The sequence below is a fragment of the Anser cygnoides genome, chromosome 14, assembly GCF_040182565.1.
Source record: "Anser cygnoides isolate HZ-2024a breed goose chromosome 14, Taihu_goose_T2T_genome, whole genome shotgun sequence".
NCBI lineage: Eukaryota > Metazoa > Chordata > Aves > Anseriformes > Anatidae > Anser > Anser cygnoides.
Window position 1 is genome coordinate 7,388,747 of NC_089886.1, and position 16,262 is coordinate 7,405,008.

Sequence of the window (16,262 nt, forward strand, 5' to 3'; positions counted from 1 at the left end):
AGTGCTGTTTGTGTCGGTTTGTGGAGTGGCCATGAGGACGAGACAGCCCCAACCTCAGATGTACTTAAAATTGCATAATGAAAAACTGCTGAGGGCAGATCAGGCCTGTGTTGTGTGTGTAAGGGAACGTTTCTAAAGCCATGGCTTCACTGACTTTTTGTGGGGTTGCAGGACAAATCATCCCACACCCAAGGCTGCCTGAGGTTGGGTAAAGCTAAGTGTCAGAAGAACAGTGGTTCTAATTCCTATAGTATGTAGTCGTAGCGATCTTGCTGGTATGTCTATAGAACGCTGCTGAAAGAGGCCAAAATGTGATCTAATGAGGATTCAGTAATCCCCAAAACTGTGTGGCTTATGTGCAGGCGGCTAGAACCAAGAAACAATACAAGTTTAAAAATAGCTTTCTAGAGCAGTTTTTTCACACCTTCAGTAGAAAATAACAGGCGGTGACTGTGGTCATCTCAAGTGGCATGTTTCAGTTCAGTTTTGGGAACTGTTACTCGTGACCAGTGACTTGTTTCCCAATTAAGGTACTATTTGGCATAAATTGTCTCTAGCTCTCCTTGTCACTGGGCTCTGCGAGAATGCAGGCTGCAGGGTTGGAGGTCACTCTGCCCTCTTGGGTGTCTCCGGGATGCTTTCTGAGAGAGGGGTGAGGCTGAGGAGGACCCTGTGCCTCTCGTAGGCTTTGGTTTGTCTGAACACCGTGTCTGTCCCATGCAGATAATCCAGTACTCCCAGGACTCCGTAACACTGGTTGAACCTAGAAACCAAACAGAGAATAAACATCACTGGAAGTTACTGAGGTTACCTTGCCCTTCCGATCTTTCAGAGCCCTGATAAGCCATCCATGCGATTGCTGCTGCTGTACGTTTCCCTCGCAGCCCTAATGAAACCTGGGTGAAACCTACGGAGCTTCCCTCCTGCTACTTCGTTATCCAGGTACGGTGACACTGAACAACAGCCGTCCCTGCCCACAGCAGCTCGGAGCTGTGGGAGCAGTGGGGCAGCCACCTCGCCATGCCTGCGTTTTCAGCCCAGGCTGCCCAGAGTCGTGGAGCTGACGTGCTTCCAGCACTGCAGATGCTGGCACAGCCGCTCTGCCCAGACAGCAGCTGAGCTCTGCGGCGATCCGTGTCCTGACATGAGCCGAGCTGCAGAGGAGATGACTGGTAACAAGAACTGGCTCCATGTTTTGGGTGTTGCCCTGCACTTAGGTTGCAATAGAACGATCCCATTTTCTATTTCTGCAGGAGAAGCAAATTGCGGTCGGAGAAGTACGGCAGATGGGGACAATTCTTCCATGATTTTGGTATGTATCCCTGAACAACCTACTGAAACTATACTCTCCCGTGTAAAAGGGGGCTGGGAGTCTTTGCCAGGAAGGGTTAATTGAGATTGTTTGTGCAAGGTGTTATCTGATCACTGTTGCTAATCCCAGTGTGTAGGAAAGAGACAGACAGGGAGGCTCCCGCAGCAGATTTGGTTTTGCTATGTGATTTGTCCTTGCTGCCTTGAATCTAGATCATATGCGGTATCTTCTGAGCTTCCAGGAGGAGCCTTGCAGAGAACTGTCTCTGCACTTGTGCTGGGGGAAGTCCAGCACTGGGTGCTTTCCTCCCATGTCGTTTTGGGAAACTTGAAACACCCAGCCTCAGCTGTGCGTTTGTGCTTCCGAGGTCTCCAGGTCAGCTCATGGAGAAGCATAGATGTCAGGGAGGTGGCTGGCAGTTGGGTGGGAAGTCAGCAGGAATCCTCGGAGACCAAAGCTCTGTTTAACTGCTCTGAGAACTGATTTTGGTCTGCCATCAGGTGAACTGCATAGGCTTCTCTGCTTACACACGAAATCATGCTCCAAAAGGAGCTTTGCCTGTGGGCAGTGACAGGGTGCAGGAAGGAGGGGGAAGGGGAGCTGGGACGTACTTGAGGTGGTGGAAGTCGTGGAACTCCGGCGACGGCAGGAGGGGCAGGTGGTAGCCGCAGTGCGAAATGCTGGTTGTTACAAGAGCAAGGGAGAACCACGCTGCGACTGAAACAATGTGAGACCCCATGAGCATCGGGCCAGTCATGACAGGCAACGTGTTGGAGAGCTAGAAATGAGAAGCAAACTGCCTCGTTAATGGGTCCACAACAAGCAGGTTCTTGTCTAGGAGCCAGATTGTTTCGCTGGAGTGCATTAGTTTTGTGCAAACAGCATAAAGGGCATATCCCTCTGCAAACACCTTGCTAAAAGTACATAATCAGCAGCAAAGAAATAATTCTGCTCTGAGCCAACTGAGTTTTACTCACTCCGAAACATAGTCACAGTACAAGCTCCCCAAACTAGCAGTAAAACTTGGACATGAGAGCAAACCAGGGGGTGCGAGGGCAGCATGGTTCTAGTAACTCACCCTGGAGTCAGAGGTGAGAATTCCAGCTGCTTGTTGGAAAAAAGCTGAAGCTGCTCTAGGGAAACCTAGCTGTAAAGGGGCACTGGCCTATGTTTGCAGTCAAAGCAGCAGTGATCCCAGCTGCATCACTTCATTGTGTCCTACCAGCGGTACAAATAGCAGCCGTGGCCCAGACGAGGCTTACCGCACCGGCTGGGCTCAGCTTGACTCCTGGATTTAAAAGGCCATTCTGCTACCCAAAGGCTGCCAGTTAGGGAGACTCGCAGAGCTGGCGCTGCAGCCCAGTCCTGTTATTAACAGGAGGTGGTATTTAGAGGTGCAATCTTCTGAAGTCGGGATGCATTTTTATGAGAAGTCTTGGCTGGAGCAAGGCTGGGAGACACTCAAGGAGGGTTGCAAGTACTGATCCCAGCCACCAGCATGAAAATAATGACAGAACTGAGTCCATGCAGTAACCTAGCCTGTGTAACTGTTAAATCTCTTTGCTGAAAGCACAATCTGTGCTCCCAGCTCTCTCTCTGCTCTTAAAGCTAGTAGAGTCCAGTATAAACAGGCACTGCAGCGTTTCTACAGCTAGGCTTCTTGGAATTGCAGTTTAGCTTCCTCTTCTAAGAAAGAAGATTCTAAGGAAGCACTTGCTTTTCTTCTCTTACCGCTCCTTTTCATCCCATGGAACTCACACTCCACGCAGGAAGTGGAAGGCGACCACGGGAAGATCCACTTACTATGTGCTCTAATGGGTGAGCGTAAATGGAGACCACGCCAATGGGGGCTGTCCATTCGTGGTGCTTCTTGTGAATGTGCTTGTACAGGAGGGGCAGATGAACAAGCCTAAGTAGAGAAAACAGAAACGTAGGTTTTGAGCCCCATAAGACAGGAACAGAGAGTAACGTTACAACTTTTCCTGGGGCATGTCTCATATCTCCTCTTGAAAACAGATTTTAGAACAGCTGGGAATGAGAGTGTAGGACTCCTGGCTTCTCTCTTTCTTCACCATTAAGTCCTCGTTCAATGGATTCAATGTCTGTTGGTTGATGCTGAACTTAAGTTCAAGTACATCCCGTAAATCCAAGTCTCTGAAAGATTGATTCACTCAAACCTTCCCTTTAGGGGAAGACTCACTATATTTTTGCTGTTTTGACTTTTCCTACTGGCAACTATTAGAGAGAGAATAGTAAGTGGCCCTCCTGTTTTTTTTTTTTTTTTGTGCCTTTGTCCAAATGCTTTTTTTAACAGCTTTTGTATAAAGCTATCTGTTTAGTTTATTCCTGAATCTCTAACCTGCTCCACATTTGTAGTTTTTACCCATTTCTGCTTACTGTAGTTACTAGCAGCATTGCAGCAGCCAAGCCTCATGTAGTAAGGATGTTCCCTAATACAGGAACTTATAAGTAAGTTCCAGGACCTAAGTCTTCCCATAGAAATACAAGGTTGTTGGAAGAGGGTGGACTAGGACTATGGCTGTTTCAAGAGATGGGTATAACCTTAAAGGCAGAGGGGCAAACCACTGAGTCCTGTTCCAGTGCTCAGCTCACCTGTGTGAATAATAGAAGAGAATTTCCTCAGTTATGGTAAAGATGCTCAGCTCGACAAGAAACCACTGGAAGGTGGGTAATTCCTTGCTGAAGGTGTTGCCCCACCATTTCATGACATAGAACATGGGCACAAGCATGGGGAAGGAGACAAAGAACTGATTAAACAGTGCTGTGTAGATGGCTTGTCGCAATTTTTTTATGTCCACCTGCAAAAAAGAAGTCAGGATTTGAGGCGAATATGGAAGCACTGTGTTGCTTTGATTAGGGACAATAAAGAGCTTTTAGAATTGCAGGATGCTTTTGTATTAGTTTAGGGGTCAACTTTTTAACAAGCAGTCTATCAAGATCTGATCAGTAGCCTAATTACAAGAACGTTTTTTCTCTCTGCAGTGGATATACAAGACTCAGCTTGATTCTCCTTGAATCCTATCTGGTTGGAAGAGAAAAGCATAACTGGTTCTTCTCCCCTCTCCTAACCTAAGAGACTCCAGGAAGTGTTCAACCAGCAGAAGAGGCACAGTGACAATTACTTACAGGATCATTCTTGCCCAGCTGAATGCGATACCGAGTAATGAAAGTTGGCTTTCCTGTTACATCAGCCACCATAAGGATTCCATTGAAGCACCAGAAAGCAAGGCTAGGAACCAACGCAGCCCCTGTGACACGAGGAAAGGTCAGAGGTGTGTGAGTACATTGAGAGCTATGGCTAATCAGAAAAATGATACAGTGGATTAGTATCCAGAGGACCTTGCTTGGACCTGTGTATACCAGGTGTATAATCCCTGCCCAGAGATGCTTTAAAACAGAACAAGAATAGGTTCTGACACCCAACTAAGATCTAGGCAATGGTGAGGAGGTTAAACTGCACAAGTGCCCCATAGGCTAAAACTTGTAACAACACGCTAAGAAAAGGTTTTTCTATGAGGTTGGGGAACCTCTGTCACGAGTTATCTTTAAATACACATTGGATAAGATCAAGTTGATTCCTGGGACCTTGCAACATCCCTACCGAGCATGTTCACCAACTGTTAATCACAGACAGAGAAGGACTGTACACTACAGCAAGTGTAAAGTTTACTAATTTTACTTTAATTTTCAGTAATTAGTTCTACTGAGTCATTCACTTCTCACAGGAGCAGAGAGTATGGTTACACAGGGAAGCCGTTCTGTGCTTTCAGCAGCAGCAAAGGATCAGATTTTTAATCCCTATAGTAGGTCTATATGAGGAGCCACTCCAACGGCAGCACTGTTGCACTGTCACTTACAGCTGGTTTTGAAGCCTACACGTGCTTTTCAGTTGGGGAAGTAGTCTGGGATGCAGCATCCACATCCCATTTTAAATACAATACATGCCCTTGTACAGCAAAGGGTTGTTAATCTGAATAACTCACCAAAGAGGAAGAGTGACCATTCCCTTCCCTCAAACAGGTTGTAAAGCGTTAGCCATGCTGTTTGCCAGAAATTGCCTGAAGTCTCCCAGATCTTCTGTACGCACCTGTGGGAATAAGTGTTGTTAGTGACTTATCTTTCCACAATCTGTTTATCCCCTCTCCACAGAAATACTTCTCCTCAAGTCCTTTGTTCTAACAATCTCACCAAGAAGCAGAGTTCATGAAGGCAGTGAATATGAGCAGGCCTGTACCAAGGACCATGGCAGAGGTCTTCACGGCATCCCAGAGCTTCTCTTCCTGCGAGCAAGCAGCAAGAGTAAGTATGTGCTGCGGGGCCCTCGGCTAGGCTTTTTTGTATTTGAAATGCAGGAGTTAAAGGCAGTCCTATGATGGTCTGGTTTGCTTTATAGATTCTAAAGAACATAGTAACAAAGATGTTCTGGGATAGTGCGCGTAACTGTGGGGGAGAGTTCACCCATGTCCACCTGACATCTTCACAGAGCCCTGAAGTGTCACTGACGTGGAATTTCTCTGGTGTAATCAAAGGGAGAGGAAGGACCACTGATCTTTCCCTCCCCATTTTTATTGGATACATTTCTGAGTACCTCGAGGACTGTAATATAAAGGGCTTCTGGATAACTCAGAACAGTAGGAATGGAAGACCTGGGGGTAAGGAATCGTGCTCCATCTCAGCACCTCCCTCACTCTGTCAGTTTATTCTCCCTCCCAGTATTCAATATGCTATCCCCCTGCAGTAATGAAGAACTATTATGCTCAGGTGATTTGATTAATAGCTCCAGTTAATTCAGAACCACTTCTCAACTTTTCTCTTAGCTTTGAAGAGTGCTTCTGAAGATGGGCTCATGCATCCAGAAGCTTCGCTTTTTTTCCCCAACTCTAACAGAGGTCTAACGCAGAATATAAGTAATATGTAAAATGCCTTGCACAGCTCACTTGCTGTGCCGTTAGCCCACCGTAGATACATCTCAATTCTAGTACTGGGAGTACAACTTGCCTAGAAGGTACCGTGTGTCATCTGTACAGAATAACTGCCCAATAACAAGGAGTTAAAATACGCAACTTTTAAAAAGTATAAAGTTGATGCCTTTTGTCAGTCAAGGAAGTGTTACCTACTAAACAAATATTCCTGTGTACAGCATAAGGGCACTTGTGGTGTTAACATGACTCCTGGGCTGGTAAGGATTTTAACCACACAAAGCAACTGCGTAAGAGTCAGACCAGCATGACTTTTTGATTCTAGGAATAAGAATATTCAAAAAGCAGTATTCAACATATTTGAACACTTAAATATTTGAAAATGATTATCAATTATATGACAAGTATATAATTAACTATCTGTCTTAACGTAGCCCATATTGGTTGTGCAGTTCAGAAATCTTAGTTCGAGTTTTCTTGGGTGAATACATGTATTTATTTTTTTAATCATCCTGCAGATAAATAAATGAAATTCTAAAATAATGTAGTGTAATAACCAGCTAGCGTTTTGTTCATAACTCTGTCCTTCCTGTTTTTTTTTAACTGTGTTGTTTAGCTGCAAAAGCAGACTGGAGTAAAAATAGCATGATTCATAGTTGCTGTCCTGTTTGTCTCCTGTCAGGGAGGACAAACAAGAGAGACAGCTCGCTAATGCATGTTGAATGCAGCTGTGTGTGTAGGGTAATGCAATATAGAGGAACCCTCTCGACATAGCTTTCAGTGTTAAGAGGTTTTTTAAGATTCTGTAACAGCTACAGAATATTAATCATTGCCCAGAACTTGTCAGCAGTATTTATCTGTCCCAGGACAGAACTTTGCTCATTAGCACTGAAACTTTCCTCATTAAAACAAACATTTGTTCCTATCGTTTCAGTTTTTATCACGTTAGCAGCTGGGGAGAAAGTAATTTACAGGACTCTTGCCCTACAGCTCCATGTCTGTGAGCCTTGTAGGCTTGTATTCGAAGCAATACAATCAGTTGCCAGCGTTATGGCTGGGTGTACTCAACTGAAAATGTAAAGCTGGTGAAAGAGCCATCTATTCCAGCTTCAGATAGTACGTGCTGAATTCTGGGCTGGAGATTTGCTCTCAAGTTTCAGTCGTCCAGTTGTATCCACGTTACACCTAATGTATACTGATACAAGATAAGAATTTCTTAATAGTTAAACCCTGGAATACCATCTAGGTATTCTTCAGAAAGAAAGGTATTAGAAGCTATAAAAGGCTCTGAGCCTTTTAACAGAATTGTATCCTTTAAATCCTTTTTCATAGGATGACAAAAGACCATACCAAAGAAAAATTTTGAAGTCAGAATTTGTAGTTAGACCAAATAATATTTCAGATTCTTTAGCATCCTCCAGCCAGATGATCTCAAATAATTTCAGATATTAATGACTTCTAATACACATCAGAGACTATGTATGCCTTGCTTTGAGATAGGACTGAGAGTAGCCACAGCTCAGCACTTTTTAAGCTATTTTAAAAGCCATTTGGACAGAAACTGTCTTTTGTTTTGAGACTGTGCTTTTATTGCACATGAGGAAGTAATTACATGAATGAACCCCGCACAGTATAATTACATGAGCTGTAGAAGCAGAGAAGTTTACATTAAAAAAAAATCTTGTTCATCAGGTCCAAGTGCTAACACCCTGTTTCTCTTCATGCCAGCGGCTCCGGCACAGCAGTTTCCAAATTCTGCTCCACTGATCGCCTGAGATGTTGCCCTTAAAGGGCTTGTACAAGGTGACAAATTCCTTAAGTGCAGAGCAGAGTTGCTGCCTGCAAGGTAAAAGAGAAGCAGGCGCACCAGCTGGGAAAGACACTGTTAGCTGGCCCACTCGGAGGGCTGGGCCTGGTTAGGTGGCAGAGCTGCTGGCATGAAGAGGGTTGTGGTCTCCTGCCATACAAGCAGAGGTAACAGGCCCTTCACCACTTAGTGCTATAGCCACAGCGCACTGGAAGGGAAAAAATGGTGTGAAAGCATTGCCGTAGTGATGAGCAATGAATTCCTAGTTGTGTTAAAGCGACTGGAGCGTTGATATGTCTGTCACCTCTCTTATGAGGTTATTCAACACATCCAGCTTTCCAAAGCGCCTGCGTAACGCTTCCTTTAAAAGGTGAACTTTGAGTCTTTACCTGTTTCTGCTGTGCAGCCATGGTGGAGTATCCAGAGTCTCTCTTCATCTGAAATAAGAAGTGATGCAAGTGAACTTTGTACAGCCGGAGGGTGGAAGAACACAATGCTGACCATAGCAAATCAGCTTCAGTTGCAAAACTGTACCATAGTTACCCTCTATGCCCTGCCCCTCCTTCGTTTTTGTCCATGGAACAAAGCTGAGCTCTTAAAGCCTTACAGCCCCCGCACCCCCTTATTTCCTGATGTGTATTAGTATTTTCCTAAAACACTGAGAAGGTTGCAAAGATAGTAAAGAAAAATGGAAGAACAACCAAAACCGAAGCTTTTGATGGTGGCACAGCTTCCTCCCTCCATCTATCCCAGAAATACATTGCGCTCAGTGGGAACTCCAGCAAATGCTGCTTGAGACACGCACTCTTGCCTAACAAAGGCACGCTGTTAACACTAACAACGATGAAAAGAAAACAAGACTACACTGATGTGAGCTTGTGCCCTGAAGTATTAATACAGTAGAGCACCATGCAGTCTTCACTCACGTGGATGAGTTACAGCCTGAGAACAGGGTAAGTGAGAAAATCACCTCTGCTTCAAGTCCAGCTATGGTTGGTACTGACAGAAATAGCTCAGTTTCAGGGTTTAAGACCCAGTGGACAGACAGCTACTTCATAACAGATCTCCTTCTGTTTGGCTCTGACTTGAATGTTTATTACCAATTATATATATATATATATATATATTTTATATATATATATATATATATTATATTTTAAAAAAAAAAGGAGGGGTGAAACAAACCCGAGGTTAAAGAAGCTGCTGGGGTAAAATTGCTGTCCATGGCCATGCCACAGGATGATCATTGTGTAACTGTTCTTATATTGCTGCACTCTTCCCGTAAGCTGTAATTAGCAAAATCAAACACAACGCTCCCTAAGATTTTCTTGGTTTCACACAGATTTTATGAGCAAAGACATCAAGTCTAATGGTATAAGTGACAGCTTACTGAGGACTGCAGAATTTAATCTATTTTGCTTTTCATAGTTGGAAGAATATTCAAACACAGGCACGCGGTGTTACCTAAGGTAACAAAGGAAAGTGCAGAGAAGGTACAAAGGCACCTGTCTAAGGTACAATGAAAACCAGAAAATGATTCATTAGACAGATGATATTCTATTACCTTTATGATGGTAGCAGGCCTCCTGGGAGTACTCCTCTTGCAGCTTGTCAGAAAGGGGGAACGCACTGCCAAAAAGAAATCATCATAGGAGCGGAGAGACAAAGCGATAGCTTTCTGGGTACACTCTTCCAAATGCAACTCTGTTTATTTACAAGCATTTCCAGCTTTGTTTCCCTACACCATGTTAGTGTGCAGGTCAATGGGCAGGAGACAAAAAAATTGGACACTTTCTTCCTGCTTGGGTTCCTGCTTACTCATGGACAGAAAAAGGTGAGGCCAGACAACCAAACTGCTTACTACTGATGTTAAACAGTTCTGGGAAGCCAAAAGAAATCAGACAAAAAGTGATTTGACACTGGAAACCACAAGCCCTAACTCTGTGTCAACACTAGGCTTGCAAATACTCCAATGGGAAATGCTAAATTTTGGTAGCAGCCTTAACAAACAAACAAACAACTTCATGTTGTCTCCCTTTGCTAAAACAAACAAACAAACAATGGGTGAGAGGTGCTATTGCTTAAAATCAGAATGTGTTAGGGAAGTGCCAGTGACCTAGTACATCTCATCTGTCCCCAGATCGAGAGCTCCTCTATTAGACTTTGTGAGCTACTAAAGCCAGTCTGTGAGATCTTTTGTATGTTTTTTCCCCCACTATATCTAGTTTGCCAACCACAATTTTACTGATAAAATATCGGTGGGACTCTAACATATCTGATGAAGAATACCTATGAGTTACCATAACACGTAACCTGCTAGTCTGAATAGAACAGGGTAAATAATTTGCCCCAGGGCAAAGTGAGCTGATCTTCATTTGCAAAGACCTCCTGATCATGATGAAGCACTTTGTTAAGCAATGTGCAGTATGTGCCCATCTGGTCACACAGGTCCTCTCGGTGCAGGTGTGCCTGGTGTCTCTGTGAAAACACTGCTAACACTTGTAATACGTCAAACAAATAATCCACTACTTTTTGGGCACCTTGCTCTATTCCAGCTCCTGCTTTAACACTTTCCTTATTCTTTAAGGATGCTCTACCTCACTACTTAAAATCACAACATCATTTCAGTTGGAAATAACTTCTGGACCCCTTGGCCCAACCCCTTGCTCAGTACGGGGCCAACTTCAAAGTTAGATCAGGTTGTTTGGAGCCTTGAGCTGTTGAGCTTTGAGTATGTGCATGGAGGGAGATGCTACAGCTTCTCCAGGAAATGTGTTCCAGTGTTTGACTACCTCTACTGTATTTTTTTTTCCTAATATCTCATCAGAATTTCCCCTGTTATAACTTGCATCCCTTGTCCTTTTGTTGTGCACCTCCCTGTCTTCCCTACAGCACCCAGGAGGGAGCTGAAAACAGCACCATCGACTTATTCTGCTACAACAGTACAGAAAATAATACTGGTCATAGTTATCTGTGGTAAAAGAGATTATTCTACTCCTAGGTAATCTTGTAATAGACATTAGATCTCAGAGAGGCAGATATCTTAGTTACTATTTGCAGCTCCATACAGCAGTGCTGATTCAATCCCTGCTGAGTCTTTGCATGCAAAGGGCTAAAGAGCAGAGCACAGGTGAGAGCGTGACTCTGCTTTGAGTTCCTGGGAAGAGAAAGAACCAGTGCTTGACTGAGTCTCACATTGTGTGAGTTTGAGAAGGAGTTAAAATTGTAATTGCATTTCTAGTCCTCCTCCTTTTTAAAATAATCAGATTACAATAGCAGTCTTTGTTGAGCAAAGCCTTCTAGTTTGAAACGTATCTGCTTAACCTTCCTCTCCCCTAAATCTGAGTCAGCTACCTTTATTGTCACATTTACAGAATAAAATTTTACATTACTTACATGAAGACAAATTTTGATGGATCATGTCCTTCCCCAGCATCTCATTGCCTACCCCTTTTTTTTTCACTGGATAATATCTTTTCTGATTCAGAATGCATCAAGTACATAAACAAAAGCATTCATGTCACCACGGCTGTTTTGGCAAACAAAAAAAAATCCTTCCAAGTACTTGGCACTGATCTCTTGTTGGCATGTCACACAGCCCCGAAGCAAACAGTGAGGACCTCAGCTGTCTGCAGCTATTTGCTAGCATTAGATAGAACTGGTGCTGTGTAAAATAAAGGCTCTGTTTAGGTTATTTCAATCTAGTTAACAGAAAATCTGATCCAAACTAAATTCTAAATCCTGCAGTAAAAGTAATTGTTTTTCTGATCATGCTCTTGATATTAAAAGGGAAACAGGCACTAGGCAGTAAAGAATTCCAGTACAAACTATTTTTTTTTATTTCCATGTATTTCATCATTTCTCCAGCAACTCTATGAGATCTGCTTTCACTGTATTTTCCATTTCAACTATCAGAAAAAGCTAGTTTGTCCAAGTCATGTTTTAAAATTCATAAAATAATCTGGAAAAAAACAAAAAAAACCCCAAAAAACGGTTACACAGCTTTAATAAAAGAACTGCCATACTTTTTACATTTGTTTTAAAGTTTACATTATTTATGTCCCATCTTTGCTGTCCCCTTACATTTCCTGATGCCCAGATAGTCCCAAACTGAGACTGCACAAGTGCCTGCTTCTCCTTGTACTGTACCCAGTATCGCATTGTATTGCATCCTTCTTCTGACACCAGTTAAGTCCTGCTGCTGTCAGGTACAGCTGGATAACTGGGTGTCCGCAGTGATGGACTGGTTGCCAACCCCGTTGTTTGGTATTTTTTTCCTTCCTGCTTGAAACTTCTACTTTAAAACTTCACTGGAATCAACCTTTATAGTACATAGACGGTGGAAATGCTGCCCGAGAGAAATACGGGTACAACTGTCTGCGAAAGTACAGAACCTATAGAAAGGAAAAACGTAAGGATAACCTACCTGGTCACCCTGAAGCTGCATATCAGCCACGCTGTATGGAGAGAGACAAGACTAGATGTGTCTGGTGGGGCTCCTACTGTGCCAAGCAGTGCACAGATCTAAAGGCAACTACAGTTCCTATTTTAAATGTACATATGACATTGCCTTTTAATTATTTCTTCAGAGTTTCAACCATGTATTTTCCAGCCGTTATGCCCCTGAGCTCTGGCTGCCCACTCTTTGCTTACCTCCTGCTAAGTGTAGCCTAGGAGAGGTCCTTTGTGTTTATCCAGAGCCCAGAGTTCAACTCCTCACCTTTCACTACTGCTGCGGAAACTTTATGAGGGTTTAGGCAAAGGAGTCGGGGGTGTGTTTCCAGGCAGGAGTTGGCTGTCCCCTCCCAGACAAGTCATGTGAAGCCAGGGCCATGTCACTGGCAGTACTGGCAGCGTTCCCTGTGCATGTGCACATGCTGTCACTCGGTGAAGCATTCAGAATACATCTCTGCAGGTAAGAGTTTTTCACCAAGAGATAATGACTGTGTCTGAGAATAAAAAAGAAAGCTACACCTTAAATAGTTTTTGCAATGCCCTAACTCATGTTTTAAGCACAAAATAGAAAACGCCAGTGCAAGTGAATGAGTCAAAGGTGTATTTGTTGAAAGCATAAGGGTTACTGCGGAATGTGGCCAAAAACAGCAGTCCAAGATTTCGTTGTGTTGTCCTAACTACAGATTTCACCATCAGTTGCTGCATAGTGTCTTCAGTCAGTTGCAGGTACTGGTTCTGTCTGTAAGGATGAGATGCAAACAGGTTAGAATGTGCTTGGGCTCAGTTGTGTTTAAATATGCTTACAGACCATAAAGTCTGTAATTACAGTATTGCAAGATGTAATTTACAGTAGTATTTGTCTTTATTATGCAGATGTGGCCCTAATCTACTACTTACCTAATATACAGCGTCCTATTATGAACGAAGCTCTGAGAATCATGGAATCATTAAGGTTGGAAAAGACCTCCAAGATCATCTAGTCCAACTGAAGAAGTGAGGGTGTTACTTGACATAAGTAACCAGATTTATTTTTCCACTCAAGGAAAGACAAGGACCATCTCCTCTCCCTCACGGTTAGCTTTGCATGGCCATACATGCACGAAGCAATATATGCTGTTGTAAGCAACATCTCAGGCTAGCAGTAGTTAATGCTGCAGAGAGATCTGCAAGCACGAATAGCGGTGGTGCCTTGTTGTCTGCCTGATTTCTTGCACCTACCACTATATCTATATTTTTATCAATTAACTTTTTCTTGAAGGAATATTCCTGAACTCCCCTCCCAACCAGTGCTGTTTGTCATCAGTACAGTAAACATTTGCTGTTGTTTCATTTCAGACTTAGAACCTTTGCTGTTTTCATCAATGCTTTCTCTTGACTAATGGGATCTATTCCCTAGTGGGGAAAGAGTTTTTTTAGTTCTCAGCTGTTGCTACTAATTGTTATTTACTGTAGACAGCAGACTCAACAGGGAGCAATGCAATTCCTCCAAACTATTTGCACATGTACAGAGGAGGAAGTGGGAACTGGCATCTAAAGAGCATGAATGCTGTCCTGTCCTTTATTTGGACTTGATCTTGCACTGGGAGGGCTGTTCATCCAGTATCCTAAAGAATGTGATAAGCCAGTGAATTTCACAGACCTCAGTGTTCTTTTTTAACCTCTGTTCAATTCAGACACGGGTTCTATCTGAAAGATTTATGCCCAGTAGGAGCAGACAGATTAGAGTATTAGTCATAAGGATGTAAACTTCATTTACCTGCTGCTGCAAGTCTGGGTCTAGTGCAGGTCAGCAGTAATCTAAAAGCTGCTTCTGTTTGTTGGTTAGCCTGTGTCCTAAACTGGTACCGTCACTAGAAACCCTCCAGTTAATGCAATCCCTGCCAAGGCTCAGCTCTGAGGAACGCACAAAGTCTGATTTTCTCTTAGTAGAAATGCTTTTTTGATCAGACATTTCATAAAATAACTTCTCTTTGTTAAAGGTGATAACTTTCTGCCAATTTAGCATGTTGCATGAATTACACAACCTGAGTGAAGTTCTGAGCTCAGAAGGCAAAATAGTAACTATCACCTACAAAGATAAACGTTGAATCAAAATAGAGCTCAGAAGATGCTGACAGCATCAAGGTCACTTGACAGAGAGCAGTGTCCAGAAAAAACCTCTCCATTTACATCTGCATTTCTGCTGAGGTATGAACGCTAAACCTGAGAGACTGAACTATGCCTGAAGTGTAAGAGATACCAAGATTTATTTTTTTTTCCAGATACTTTTATTTATCTAAATGGTAATCAGGCTGCTGAGTCAATGAAAGCTTCCAGCTGACCCCGAACGCTGGGCAGATAGCAATTCTGAAGCACTATGAGAAATGTAATCCATTTTTAACAGATGCAACCCTGTCCGAGGAGGCTGGCAGCCTAAAAGCGAGGAAATACTATCTAAGCGTTATAATTCGTAGACAGGCTTCCAAATCAATCACGTATCTGCCATCAGCCAGTAAAGCAGTGGTGCTGGCAGCTGCGTGACACTAGAAGCCGTGTTGGGCTGTTTTAGTGAAGTTTTGGTGTTAATGTGACTTAAATAACGTTTCTGGAACAGAAGCCAGAGCCAGCTCAGAGCTGGCAGACGGGGCCACCACAGCGACCGCTGAGGCGAGGCGGCGCTGGCAGGGTCGGGCCGTGCCCAGGGTGACAAAGGCCCGCACCCTGCTGCCTCCCCCCGCCCGCAGCCTTTGGACTCGCCCAAGCTCCGCGCTCTGGGAGCGCCGGGCGAGCCCATCTCCCTCGTGCGCAGGGGGCGCGCCTCAGCGCAAGGGCAGCGGCCCTGCGCATGCGCACAGATCCGCGCAGCGCTCCTCCCTCTCCCCCCTCCCTTCCCCTCCCCTCCCCTGCGGGCGCGCGCGCGGCGGGCGCGCGGCAGGGCACGTTGCGGCGCGCGCGCGCCCGCCCGCCGCCGCCTCTTCCCCACCCACTTCTCGCGAGATCCGGGGAGGGCGAGCCGGAAATCCCGCCTAAGGCCCGGAGGGAGGCCTCATCGCGCCTGCGCGGTGCGCCACGGGCCCGGCCCCGGCTTCCGGGCAGGTAGCGGCGGGGGTGGGGGGAGGGGAGCGGAGGGGATGGGGGAGCCCGGAGCAGATGAGACGCGGGGGGAGCGGCGGCTAGAGCGGCCCGCGGGGGGGCGGGGCCCGGCCCGGCTCCAGGGGGCGGCGGCGGCGAGGAGGTGAGGGGGGGCCGGGAGCCCTCGGAGCCCCTCAGGGACCCCTCGGAGCCCCCCGGGCCTGTCCCGGGAGCCTCCCCCGGGGCCGGGCCGTTCGCGCGGGGCCGCCCCGAGGCCGTAAGCGGGGCGTGGGGGCGGGAAGGGCCCGGCCGGGGCCTGTCGCGGCTCTGCCCCGCGGTGAGAGGCCTCGGCGCGGCCTGCGGGGCGCCTGGCGCGGGCGCGGTGCCGGCGGGGCGCTCCGGGGGAAGCCGAGCTGTCTGCGCGGGTGCCTCAGCCCGGTGCGGGGTGGGGTAGGGGGCAGGTAAGGGGCTCCGGTACCTGCCCTGTTACCTGTGTGCCCGGCGTGCTTTAGATCGGCTTCTCCTTCACCGCGTCCACAGGCTCACAAAATGCCCAAAATCCTCTTGCAAGCTTCACGCGGGCTGTCTGAAGGTGCAAACAGAAGCATGAGCTGCTCTGCCAAATCCTTCCTTCCTTCACGGAGATCTTCATGTAAAACACGATTTCTTTTACCTGTTTAGCACAGCACGCTGATTG

General features: G+C 45.5%; 1 protein-coding gene across 7 annotated transcripts; it reads right to left on the bottom strand.

Annotated features, from left to right (window-relative positions):
- Positions 1-397: 397 nt before the first annotated feature.
- On the bottom strand, positions 398-16,247 carry FAXDC2 (fatty acid hydroxylase domain containing 2). 7 transcript variants are annotated; one of them, XM_066977229.1, is made up of 12 exons: positions 16,056-16,216; positions 12,713-13,253; positions 11,456-12,602; positions 9,624-9,688; positions 8,449-8,496; positions 5,522-5,613; positions 5,317-5,420; positions 4,460-4,581; positions 3,926-4,131; positions 3,116-3,221; positions 1,924-2,090; positions 398-763 (listed from the first exon to the last, which is right to left on the bottom strand). In XM_066977229.1, exons 3-12 carry the CDS (start codon positions 11,493-11,495, stop codon positions 607-609), a joined length of 1,107 nt encoding a protein of 368 aa, XP_066833330.1. In that variant the 5' UTR covers positions 11,496-12,602; positions 12,713-13,253; positions 16,056-16,216; the 3' UTR covers positions 398-606. The 7 variants fall into 7 exon arrangements, with proteins under 7 accessions (XP_066833330.1, XP_066833334.1, XP_066833333.1 ...); XM_066977233.1 differs by having other exon boundaries at positions 12,486-12,516; positions 16,056-16,211; XM_066977232.1 differs by having other exon boundaries at positions 12,486-12,602; positions 16,056-16,211.
- Between the last annotated feature and the right edge of the window lie 15 nt (positions 16,248-16,262).